Below are 13231 nucleotides of genomic sequence, written 5' to 3' on the forward strand. Positions count from 1 at the left end.
CGAAATATTGGAGGAGGGACTCTTGCCACTTTATTCCTCGGGTATCGTGGACAAGAACACAACGTTGTTCCAGGAAGATGGAGCATCGTGTCACACTGCTAGAAACACCCAAAAGTGGCAGGAAGAAAATGGTGTCCAGAAGTTGGCCTGGCCGAGCCAATCTCCTGATATGAACCATACTCGACCGGCAAGTCAAGAAACAACCAAAAAACCAACTTCAAGAGCAATCTACTCCAAGTTTTGAAGCAAGAGTGGGTGAAAATCTCACAATCTAAAATTGACGAGATGTTCTCACGATGCCCTAAAGGATCAACGAACTCCACGAAGCGAAAGGAAGATCTACTAGATATTAATTAAATTATAAATATATCAATTCATGTGAATATGACTGAAAGTTTTCATTTTTTCTGAAAAGGTGGTGTTTATTTACTTGTGACCACGCTGTGTATATATATATATATATATGTATATAATCCTCTTATAAGCTGGTTAAAGAAAACTGATGTCAGTAGTTGATAGGAAAAAAATCAAAACTAATTTGTAAGAAGCAAAAAATTAACATTAATTAAAGAAATATCTACATAAATATGGTTTGAAAATGATCCTTTGATTTTTCATTTAAGATTTAGATAATAACCATCTTTTTATAGGTGATAAAACTAAGAACAGTGGAAAAGCTTAATAATGAGTATGAAGATGCTATGAATCGAATTTTACAAACTGAAGAAATAGTTGCTTTAATAATATATGACATTGAGACAGCCCATTGACTCACTACTTTACAATAAACCAATATTAGTTTCTGTTTGTTGTTATCATAACATTTCATTTTACACAAAAATAGAATCATTATACATAAAATTTGAAAGTTTTTTTTGTTGAGAATTCATGTATTATATACTATTAAAGCTTCTGCATGAGTTTAAAAGTGAGACATTTCCATAATTCTGTTTCATTTTTTTCTCTGGAGTTTGCTTTCTTTTATCTCTTGTTTCTGTTTTCAACCTCAGTAGCCAGACATTAGCCACACAGAATTAGAGGCACATTTGGTAATATTGCAGACATTTGTGTGAATAAAGGTTTTGTTTTGTTTGTTCACTTGTTTTCCTTTCATTCTTCACTTAACAATCCTCAATCTTTGGCTTGTCTGTCAGACATACCACTGTGTGACAGCTGGACTAGTTAGCAAAAAGTAACATTTTGTTGCCATGACCAAAGGATTATTACTGCAAGATGTGCTTCCTTTTCTATTGACTCTCTATTACAGTTAAGCTTGTAAATTGTTTGATCATGGAATGCAACTAGCTTTCAATGACCATGGAAATCTTACAACAGAGATGAGGCAGCTACAGTAATAGTGAAGACTTGCTCTGATAATATGGCAAGGTCTAGAAGGAGTATTTAATCAGCCAACATGAGAGTGATGTTAACATTCTTGTTATTTTCTTAGGGCAAAGAGTTTGATAGGTGCCTCAATGAGCAAACATAGGCAGCCCTAATTGAAACCTCAAATGTTACTTTGCATATATAAGAGCATAGGACAGTAGGGAAGGGTCATGACTGCAGTGAGTAGGCTGAATGTCCCAAAATGCACTGGGATGATCTCTGTGGGACTCCAAGGTACTTGTGGATAAGCCCTGGCATAGCAAGGCACTATGTGAAGTCACTATTGGCTGAGTAGAATAATGAGATGCATGAGAATAAAGATTTTGTTTAATTGTTTGTTTGTGTTCTTTTTTCTATCCGTGTTCAATTTACTATTTGCTTAACAAGCTTCAACCTGCAATTTTGTGGAACATTTGGTTTTTCTGTTTCATATCACTGGACTTGAATACCAAAACTATATTTATGTACTTTAAAAACTAAAATTATCAGCTTCAGACAGCATGAACTACTATTAATATAATCATAATAAATATATATACAAAACTAAACTAACAAATATATCAGGTAACATCAGTATTTAAAACAGCATGCCATTGCTACAATTTTTAAAAAAAAACATAATTTTGAGAAATTTTTATGTGTTACTTTTAAAATACGAATTAGTGTCTGTAACATTTTTGAATATGTATTGTTATCATAATTAGTAACTGATGTGGTATTTTCAGGTAAAACTGATTTCCCTACAAGTATTAGACAGGCAAACCCACAAAAAACAACAGATTTGATCAAGAAATAATGGAAGTATTTTGTAGTTGATAACTTAACTGAATTTTAAGTTACAGATTGGACACATTTAAATGATAGTGAAAACTATTTAGATGCAACATAAAAATCAGTGTGTATATCTATGTAGACAAGAGGACTACTGCCTCTACTGGATCAGCTTTTCTCCCTCATGACAAATCTCTACCAAATTAGTCACAATGAAAGCCAAATAGAACTGAGCAAAGAAAGTGCATCTTGATTTCAGACATCGCTTTACTTTCTTTGTCTAGTGGACGACATAACCTTGTTACCTCTGTTCCCTGACAACATTGGCTACCTAGCAGAGGATATTCCAATTTTAACTTGTTCATTCCAATGTCAAGATATAGCACTGAAATATCCTTGCAGGCAGAGGACATCATATAACAAGAAAACAAAGGGCTGAAATGATTAGAACAAGATAGCGTTAGACATCCTGAACCATGTTTTGTCGCTATGGCAGTGCAGAAACTATATAATCAATAATTTGGAATGGTAGGGAAAATATGGTATGCCTGCATACCGCACTGGTACTTCAACAAATCATTGGTGGGTCTGTCATTATACAATGAAATGACAAATGCAATAAACTTAATTAAAATTTTTATAGTGGCATTAATATATGATCTTTGGTATTTCAAAACAAAATTCTCTTCAAAGGATTCTTGACCAACACTGACCAAGAACTTGCTTATTTTTACTGCAGGACCAAGCAGGCTCTATCTCACCAAGTGAAGATCTTGAAGCATCCATTCTTCAAACTTTAAGGGCTAGTAAAGATCTTAAACAACAGGTTTGACAGAAACACTTATCATTTTCTTATTGTTAAGTTTGATAAATAAGTGTCTAATGTTGTAACAGATGGTAGGCATTCACTGTGTTTTGATACTCTAGGTACCGGGTTTTATTAGTAATATATTTTACACATAAATAAAAAAAACGTGAAAGGTTCAAAAGCTGAACTAAAGGATAATAATGAGAGATTTGTGAAGATCTATTTAGTAATTAAGTTTGACATGACCAAGAAATAAAAGAAAATTGAGACAAAAGTAGGTAAAACATTTTATTTACCACAAATAAACCATCAAACTTGAAATGTGAATTATGTATTGACAAAGGTGTTAAGAAATAAACACCTTACTCATTTTCTATTTGGTTTTTCTGTTTAATGGTTACTGGACAATGACTTTCCCAAATGGGGAGAAGAGAAACTCTGTACACAGTGCTAAGCTAACTTGATGAATAGTTCTTAAACCTATTGTGTACATGCAGAGATAGAAACATTGAAAACTTTGGTTTCCCTTTTCTGTTAATGGATCTATGTGAATGACTTGGGTGGCTAGCACTCTGGGAAATTTTGTTGGATATTATAATTTCTAAACAATCCTTGTTTTCTCTTAATGTATTGTTCATTGTGAATACAGACAAGTCTTGGGCCTATTTTACAAACTTATGAGACATTTAATAAGGGCAAGATGAATGCATTTGATGGTTGGGCTCATCCTGTTTGTTCATAACTTGTAAAAAAAGTGCAGGAACCCATTCTGAAGTTTTGAAACAATTTAAAAAAAAAGGATATTAAGAAATTGATGAGTTTAATTTCTTACAACTATATATGTAAAAGAAAATGGTTGCAAGAGTCCATGGTAAGTACAAGTAACAATAAGAAGAAATAAGGAAGACTTGTCATTATACATCAACATGAACATTTCAGTTGTAGAATACCACTAAATTAGTCTTACTTGCAAAATTGTTTTGTGATGGTAAATGTCATGAAAAAAACAACACAATTTTGCAGTTATACTGTTATTGTTATGTGATTAGTTCTATAAATGTCAAATAAAATATCTCTAGCAAAACAGTCTACATTCTATTCATTAGTTTGGTTTTATAGACTACTTCCCTGGTACTAATATTGTCTGGCAAACTGATGGTACTAGCGTAAAGTTAAATGTTTTACTTGCACTTTTACTGCAACTTTGTGGTTAATTATTCAATAGAAATTTTATATGAAGGCATTGATCAGATTATGTAAAATGTTCAGTTTAAATCATGAATATTTTTAAAATTGCAACTTTTAAACAGTTTTCATCAACTAAAAAATAAATAGTACAGTTCATAAAAAATGATACAATGTTCCTAAAAATATTTGCAATTTGATTAACAAAACTGTGTGATTTTATGACAGCTGCATGAAAGTGGCAATGATGTATAATATAGGTCAGTCTTAGATAAGTTTCTGAAGCTATGCAAAAAATTCCACTCATGAAATCTATGTGATGAAATATAACTCAAAAGCCTAGAATATTTTCTCCTTTAGTGATTTAAAAAGATTAGATACCATCAGAAACACTACAATATTCATTAGTATAGAACAAAAAAATGCAGTATTTCAACTTAAACTTGCATAATTTGTTAAACAATTTTGTCTAGCTACAAGATACTGCCTTGGATCATGCTGATGAGCTTTTCAAAGTCACAGATGAGGCTGAATTTATGAGCCAACTAAAAAATGCAGCTATTGCTGGTGACCAGGACAGGTTAGAAGAATTTGCTGAAAAATTCAGTGAGCATGCCGACCATGTTCAAGAGGTAGTTAAGCTAAAGTTTTAACTACTATTGAATTAAATGATTCCTCTTCCTCTTCTTAAGTTAATATTGTTCAAAAGTCTTAATTTGTCTTTTTGTTTGTCACAACCAAAGGATTATTAATGAGCTTCTATTTTTTAGCAATTACATAACCTTCTTTTGCAGTTTGTGAGTAAATTTATTATTGTTAAAATCAATGAAATTTTTAAGTTAGTTTGTTTGTAGTTAAGCACAAAGCTACACAATGTGCAATATTTGTGCTGTCAAATTATTAAGAAATGTTAATAGTAATATTATAACTATTCTTCATGATTCTGAAAAGATAGTGTTTAGCATTTGAAAGGAAAAAAATTGCAATTACAGACATGTTTTGTCTTATAATTCACAAATTTTCTTCTTTTTTTTTCAGGTTTGTAAACTGTTACACCATGTTGCCAGCACAGAATCTCTACAAGTTACCTCAAAAAACTTGGATTATTGCTTGAAAATTTATGGAGTTCAGGTTTGAAGTTATTTTTTAAAATAAAATTTATCTCTGTCAAACACATTTTAATTAGTACAGAACAATAGATCCCACCAGCTATAAACTTAGTAGAGCTTTTTCTATTTAGCTGTAATGCAATCTTTGTTATATATTTAGAGTAATTTATTAGTATAATTGCTGAAATAGTTATGAATTCCACCCTTCCATAATGAGTATATAATATAACTTTTTCAATTATATTCATGATATATTCAAAATTTCTATGCAGTTTCTTCATGACATCTTAGTCAACTGGATATCTCATGGTTGTAAACATGTGTCATTTCTTTTATAAAGGTAAAGCTACATACTGCAGGTTTTATTACTAAGTCTCAAGTTATCATATATATATTTCTCTATGGATTTCTTGGAAGGCAGCTAATTCAAACAAACAACACAAAAACCTGTACACCTGGCCTGGCTTAAGACTGTACATAGATCTTTGGTTGAAATGTGTAACCTGTGGATTTGTAGGATATCCGACTTTCTCTGTGTTGACTGAGTATATAAGTTAGGTATTTCCATAGTTTTGTCTCTCAATTCCTCTTGCTAGTTATTTTCCTTTGTTACTGTCTCATGTTTTGTAGCCCTCAACCTCAGAGCCAGATGAAATAGAATTTGTTAACAGAACACTGTATTTTTAGATAAAGAATCTTTATGTTTAAAACTACACTTGTATTTCTTGCTTTCCTATATTCTCTGTGTTCAATTTATTCTTTGCTTAACACTCATGAACTGCATTTTGTGGGAACTTTTGTCTGTTTCTGTTGGACATCTGTGAATACCATAAATTAATTAAAAAGAAACATTTGCCATGACCAAAAAATTTGTTATTCCAAAGTTTATATTTAATGTGCTTCTTTTTCTCTTGACTCTCTGGTAGTATAATGGTTGTAAATCATTCTATCATGAGAAGAGGAACTATGATAGTAGTGAGAACTTTCACCAGCTTAGTGAGAGCATTGTCAGCATTCTCATTCCATCCTTAGGACCAAGAAGTTGAAGGTCACTTCAATGGGAAATCCTGGGCATCCCTAATGTAACTTCAAATAATTCCATCTATTTGCAGGAGCATGGAGTAGTAGAGAAGGGTCATGGTGATCATGAGAAGCCTGAATGTCCCAAGAATTCCTGGGATGGTGTTTATAGCCCACTGTCACAAGATGCAGGGTAAAGATATCATGAGCTGAAGAGAGTGGCAAGATGCAAGTGCTAGATGAAGTGTAGTGCATTTCTTTGCAGTACTGTCAGGTCAAGCAGGTGGAATCTCATCATATTTCAGCAAGAGTAGGAATTAGTCAGGAGCCTGCAAGGACAGCAAGATACACTGAAGATGCTCTGAAACTACATCTGGTGGCTGAAGACACTATAGGATGTGGTTGTAAAGTGTGTCATTATCCTTTATGTCATCACAATGGCAATGATGCCATGCATTATTGCATACTGAGTCATCCAAGATGTGTGTGTCTCTGGGCTTTAAGAAGATGATGAACTTCTGAGAATATCTTGGGTGGATTTTGGCAAAGAAGCAGGCAGTTGGAGCCTGTGGGCACTGCTTAGTAAAGCCAACAGGTCCAAGAAAATAGCAAAGAAGGACTTTAATCATTTCATCAAATGTCTGAAGAAAGTTGTTGCTTGGAATAGATGGATTCAAGGGCAAGTGGTGCAACTGTTGATGCTGTGTATGGACAGTCCAGCACTCATTGCTACTAAGCATTTGGAAAAAAAGTGTGATTCAATGATTGAAATAGTTTTTAATGGGTTGTGCAGCAGGTTCGACCTGTAAAAACCCAAGCAATCTATAAGGCCATGATCAAAGCTTGAAGATGAGGGCCCCAAGAGAATGTGGCCACTTATGCAAATGATTGAAACTCATGATGAGGTGCTCATTGACAAGTTTATTAAGGGGTTACTGAGTGAACTAATGTGGACTTAAGGTCATCTCATATGTTATGGAAGGAGTTTTAGTAGTAGTACAATTTCAAGTTGTCGTGTCAAACTGCATACTTGAGCAAAAGATGAAGTCAACAGCAGTAGAAATTTAAGCTACTTAGAAACAGCTTCCAGGGTCTGTAAAGGCCCCTCAAAGCACAAAAGTCCTAATGCTCCAAATGCCACAAGGCAGAATGGTGAAGAAACTATGGTTCACAATGGGTCAGCAGGATTTCTATCACCAAAGCACCATGATTGCACTACCACTGAAGGTGGAATTGTTCTCTCCAAAGTACTATGGGTATGATAAAAAGAAGTGCCTGCTTCTATTATGACCTACCTGAGCTGTGTGTGTGTGGGAGTGTTCATATCCAGTTATGAGACAGGACCATTTGATGCACACACCTTTCAACTCAACACCACGACAGATACAGGAAGGTCAGTGACAAATAATGGCCGCAGCAGCACCTAATGGTTGAAACTAGTAGAGCCTTTGTTAGATCTGGCCATGAACTTGGGCAAGTGCAGCTGTCATTATACACTAAAGTCAATGTGGCTAGTCCAGAGAACCATTAACTCATGTGATACATGCTGATAACAATACATGTGCATTAAGTTGAGTCCTTTGTAGACATAGGAGCAATCAGAACAACACTCAAACTTGCTGTATATCAGGTAGTCCACGTTAAGTCACTACTTTGGCAAATTAGTATGAACTTCTTTCTAGCAATTGGTGACAAGCTAGACAGAAGTGCATGCTGAGCAAAGGTAGATATCTCTGATTTGAGTTGAGACATTTGTATGTTAGAGAACTGTGAAAACTGTTGTAGTTCAGCAACAAAACTTTCCATTGCCATACAGATTGTGCCCAAGAACAGTAGATTGCATGTATGCACATTAAAAATGATGTGGTAGTTCCATAATGTGCAATTGGTATTCAATTGTGTATTACAGATGCAATCTAGTACATTGTCACATTATACTGCAATGATATAACCAAGGCATGAAGCACACTGATGTCTGTTTGGAAAGTAGTCTTCACTAGTTCAAACAGTGATCTGTCTGAGTATGGGTGTTATACCAGTGCTAGTCTGCAAGTACGGTAACAGAGGTAGAAGTGATGCTGACTATCTATACTACTTGTGTCACGGCCATTCTGCCACATCCAAGAAGGAATGCACAGCTTCCAGAGCATCTGAAGTCTCTAGTGAGAGGTGAGGGAAGCAATTTTGGATTGGTTAAGCAACTCAGAATAGCGTGCAAAGCATGCCAGTGCAAGGAGGTCTGGAGGCATGCCACCCATTAAAATTTTGAAAAATAGGTGCTCTGAGATTGAATTTTGTGCAAATTTTACTATAATTTATTGAAAGTATTAATAATTTTCAAGCACTTCTGTGTGACTCACAAAAATAGCTACTCACTGACACTTATACTCACCATAGCTATAAGAAGCACAAACATGTACACTTGAACATTACACATGTAATTTATTATGCATTGTTATACTGATTCATCCATACTACTGTAAGTCTATCTATTTACCTAGAAACAATTACTGAAGTGCAAGTTAAGGTTTAAAAAGCCCTAGAGTTACTGTGACAAACTGTTGGTCCGGCTGTTGCCCAGTATGCAGGACCTGTTCCAGCACACATGTCTAGTTGAGGACTGGGCAAACAGTCTGAACTCGACACAAAGGAATGAATGCAGAGAATTTCTTAAGGACTTTGTTAGCGGTTGTGTTTATAGAACCAGACAACTCACTGAGTTAGAGAACAGTTACATGTAATTACATAGACATAGGTGATGTAACCCAATAGAATAATTTCCACACAGGTTTCCTCGCAACACCAGAATTATTGAGTGGACATTGGTGGACAGAGTAATATAAAGTTCAGAGAGTGTATGGTTATCTCCAGTGTGATTGTTAAAAAAGTAGGAAGGTACATCAAGGTTCTGTATGGACTTCAGATAGGTGAATGTGTTGATATTCTCTGACACCTTTCTTTACTGTGCAAAGACAAATGTTTAGATGTATTGGAAGGCACTTATTGGTTTAGCACACTGGACCTTGCTTCTGGATATTGACAAGTGAAACTGTATGATGAAAGTAGACCTATCTAATGAAAGCAACAAATCATTTAAACCATGATCATTTATTTTTGCAAAATATCTTTGTTTTTTACAATAATAAATAATTTTGGTTTGTATAGTATATTACCTTTATTAATTAAATACCACAGGATATATGATAAATCAATTAAAGTATACCTTAGACTACTTTCAGTACTCAAGAAGGACTGTATGAATTCTGTGTCATGCCATTTGATCAGAGTAGTAACGTTCCTGCAACTTTTAAGTAGGAGATGGAACATACATTGAGAAGATTACAATGAGAAAGATGTCTTATCTATGTGGATGACATCTTTGGTTGAACAATTCAAGCCACATCTGAGATTCTGAAAATTGTATTCCATTTCATCAAGAATGTAGGCTTGCAATTTTAACCAGGAAAGTGCCTGCTTATGCACATGAAAGTGCAGTTTTTCAGTCACATAGTTGGTAGAGATGGAGTATACAGTGATCCTGCAAAGACTGCAGCTGGGCCTTACATTCTAACACTTTAGAAGTATGCAGGTTTCTGGGCTTTGTATTGTATTATTGATCATTTGTAGCCAATTACTCTAAGAAAGCTGCAACATTCTCTGCATTAACTAAGGTTGATGCACACTTTATATGGATATGGTAATGTGAAGATTCAAGCATGCTTTGGTCAATGTTGGCTTATCATGTCAAGATTGTTCTTTCACACTGGATACAGATGCCATGGGTAATAGAATTGTCATGGTTTTGTCACAAGTACAGGACAAGGTAAAGTATGTGTTTGCACATATGAACCATATGTTGAGTGACCCCAAGTTTTAATACTGTATGAAAAAGGAAGAACTCCTTTCAGTTGTAGTATTTGTCAACAGCTGTATAGAATATATCTTTATTAAGGTATACTCACATAATATTTTTCTAAATTTCCATGCAGTTTCTGCATGTAGTTATAATATTTTAGTTGTTCAGATGTCTCAAATTCATAATTAAGCATGCTCAGTGGAAGTGCTAGCCCATTGGGAACCCAAACAGGAATATTGTTTGACTCCCTCTTTCACACCCTGAAAAAGTACTAATTGCAATCTTTCCACAAACCACAAATACATCATCACAACAATCCACATGCCAATATACTTGTTAAAAATAATTTCTATTCAGGCATTAATACCAACATTGCTAATATCTTTATGCAATCATGCATACTGTGTGTATTTACTGCATTTAGCAACCAACACGTGTGCCCGACTGTGAAGTATCTAGCTGCTGCAATCTTAAGACATCCACCTGTTACCAAGTTATTTATTTTTGGATCTCTTTCATTGAAAACACTTTTTTTTTAAATGATTATAATACCAAAAGAAGCAAAAGTCAAAGTTCTGATGAAAATAATAAAAAACATAATCTCAGTGAATTGGAGGTCCCTTGAACTGCTCAGGGCCCTAAACAATTCTTAGTCTGCTTATGCCTAGTGCCATCATGCAAAGACTACAAACTGCAATTTTTGTTCTTAAGTTTCAAACTAACTTATATTTATATGGACTTCTTGGAATGTAGTTTATTCAAACAGGTAATACACAAACCCATGCACTTGGCATGCCTTACAATTAACTCCACGTAGACCATTGGTTGAAGTATGTAACCTATTGTGGTGAAGGATGGTACCATGTGTTAGCTACCCTTCAGTTAATATGTACATTTTTTTGAAATTTATGTTTTGCTTTCAGTTCAGTTTGGATATAGAGTTGTTCAACTGAACACAAGACTCAGGTCTGTTCATTATGTTAGGCATGTTCTCTTGGAAGGAAGACAACTGCTACTATACTCATGTTATTTTGAGATAGACAGGTGACTTTTCTTTCAGAGAATCAATTAATGACTTGGAATCCACTACCATTATGCTAGTTGAAACACAGATGGCTCGAGTTCACTTGTGTGAAGGGCAGTGTGTAAGCAACTTGGCTGTGTTTGTATTGTTGTTTTTAGTAGCTTAAAGCCAAGTAGCCAGTTTTCCCCTGTTTAGCAAGTTTTTACATAGTTTCATACAACTTTAGATTATGTAGAGTTCTCCTGTAGTGAAATTTAACCTTAGCATAACAGTCCTTTATTTAAGGTTAACTTTATTCTTATTTTAACATGGCAGGGATATTTTTGTTTTAAATCACATAATTAACTTAAATTTCTCTAAACTTTTATCCTTGAATTGTTGAATTGCATCTAATATTGTCAGTAATGTCTTGTTGTTTGTTGTTTTAAACTTTGATATATATATATATATATATATGTTTATATATAATCCATAAGAATGGCAGCAGTGATGTGTCTGGTCACAATTACAAACAATAGAGAGTATAATGTAATAAATTTAAAAGCTCTTTAGCTGTAGGAAAGGAAACTCAACAGTCAACAAATACTGTTGTATAAAAAGTGCTGACTTTTGTTTTACAATAATGACATTTTATGCAAACTCAAAAGTAACAAAAAATAAAAGTAAACTTTTGAATATATATACATTACATTTAAAATTTCTCAAAACTGTTGGATTAAGACATCCTTGTCATTTGAGATATGCCATGTTAAGTTTGAAGTACATAATAAGTGACATACTCCACTGTTTCTCCATGTGTTTATTATGACATTCACTTTATTTGCTAATAGTTGTAGTGATAAAATTGTGCAAGCTTAAAATAGAATAACTTTTATTAAAATATGTTCTCAGTAATATAAAGATTGAAACTTTGTATAAAGGTAACACAATGCCCATTCCTAAATTTGTGAAATCCTTATAATACTTACCCTTGAGAGTTTATTATTTATATGCAAATTCATTGTGATTTTATTTTATAGGTGCTTAATGCTTCTCACACTTTGTGTTTGCATCCAAAAAGTAAGATAGCCAAAGAAAACCTTGATGTTTTCATGGAAGTTTGGCAGTCATTAGTTAACGATGTAGCCTCCATTTCTTCAGAAATAGCAGAATTGTGTCGAGGAAGGATACCCGAGAAACCAGTTTACATGTCACTTCCAAGACCTGGTGTAAGTTATCATTCACAGTCTCTGATCTGAAATTTAATTTTCTATATCTTGAAAAAGTTTTCATGGGTTTTATATCATGTAATAAAATAACTGTTAAAGTATGGGTTTGATTTTTAATCACTTATAAAAAAAACTCTAATTAAAGTTGAATTTTGAAAAAAAATTATTGCTGTTCCTTTTATTATTTATTACATATTTATTTTGACCTTTTTTTTGGCATAATAGCTTTTGTTGAAACAGTATACTGTTTTATGTTCAAAATAGTGTGTGTAAATTTTACTATTATAAAACTTTATTTTTTTAAGATAGTGATAAGAAAATATGTATACTTCATTTAAAGAACTTTTTAATTTCTAGTACTAAACATTTAATAATAAAACTGTAAGTATATTTAATTTTCATTGATGTTTTTATTTATGTTATTAATAGCATTGAATTTTATAGATTATAATGAATGTTGGTGGTTTATGCTTTTCCTACTGAATTACACTTTTATATGCTACATTAATCCATGCTAGTCAGTGTCTGTATTATTTTTATTTCTTTTAGAGACATGGCACTACTAGTAAGCCCTTGAAGCCAGTAAAGCTAGACATGGAGGTAAAACCTCTATATTTCTTTAGCTTGTTTGCCTACCTGTTATCATATTAGCATAATAAGCTTCCTTAGTCAAGTAAAGTTCAGAATTGAGTGCAACTCAGAAGAGATTATTTAATAACTATACTAAATCTGAATTCTGCTGTATCATTAGGATTATTTAGTATTAAAGCTTACTAAGATTAATCATTTACCCTTTAATTTGCTGTGGTTTTCAATCATTAATTTAAAAAAAAAAATTTGTTTTTCCAGTAAAGGTGTGTTACA

General features: G+C 33.4%; 1 protein-coding gene across 1 annotated transcript in view; it reads left to right on the top strand.

Moving 5' to 3' along the window:
* LOC106465406 (alpha-catulin-like) overlaps window positions 1–13231 on the top strand; it is a 153644-nt gene that overhangs the window by 129536 nt on the left and 10877 nt on the right. Inside the window, exons 8-12 of the mRNA XM_022393305.1 lie at window positions 2897–2983; window positions 4624–4782; window positions 5189–5281; window positions 12179–12367; window positions 12917–12967. Of these exons, the coding sequence (XP_022249013.1) occupies window positions 2897–2983; window positions 4624–4782; window positions 5189–5281; window positions 12179–12367; window positions 12917–12967 (579 nt within the window). The remainder of the gene's footprint in view (window positions 1–2896; window positions 2984–4623; window positions 4783–5188; window positions 5282–12178; window positions 12368–12916; window positions 12968–13231) is intronic.

This window comes from Limulus polyphemus, unplaced genomic scaffold, assembly GCF_000517525.1.
Source record: "Limulus polyphemus unplaced genomic scaffold, Limulus_polyphemus-2.1.2 Scaffold1933, whole genome shotgun sequence".
NCBI lineage: Eukaryota > Metazoa > Arthropoda > Merostomata > Xiphosura > Limulidae > Limulus > Limulus polyphemus.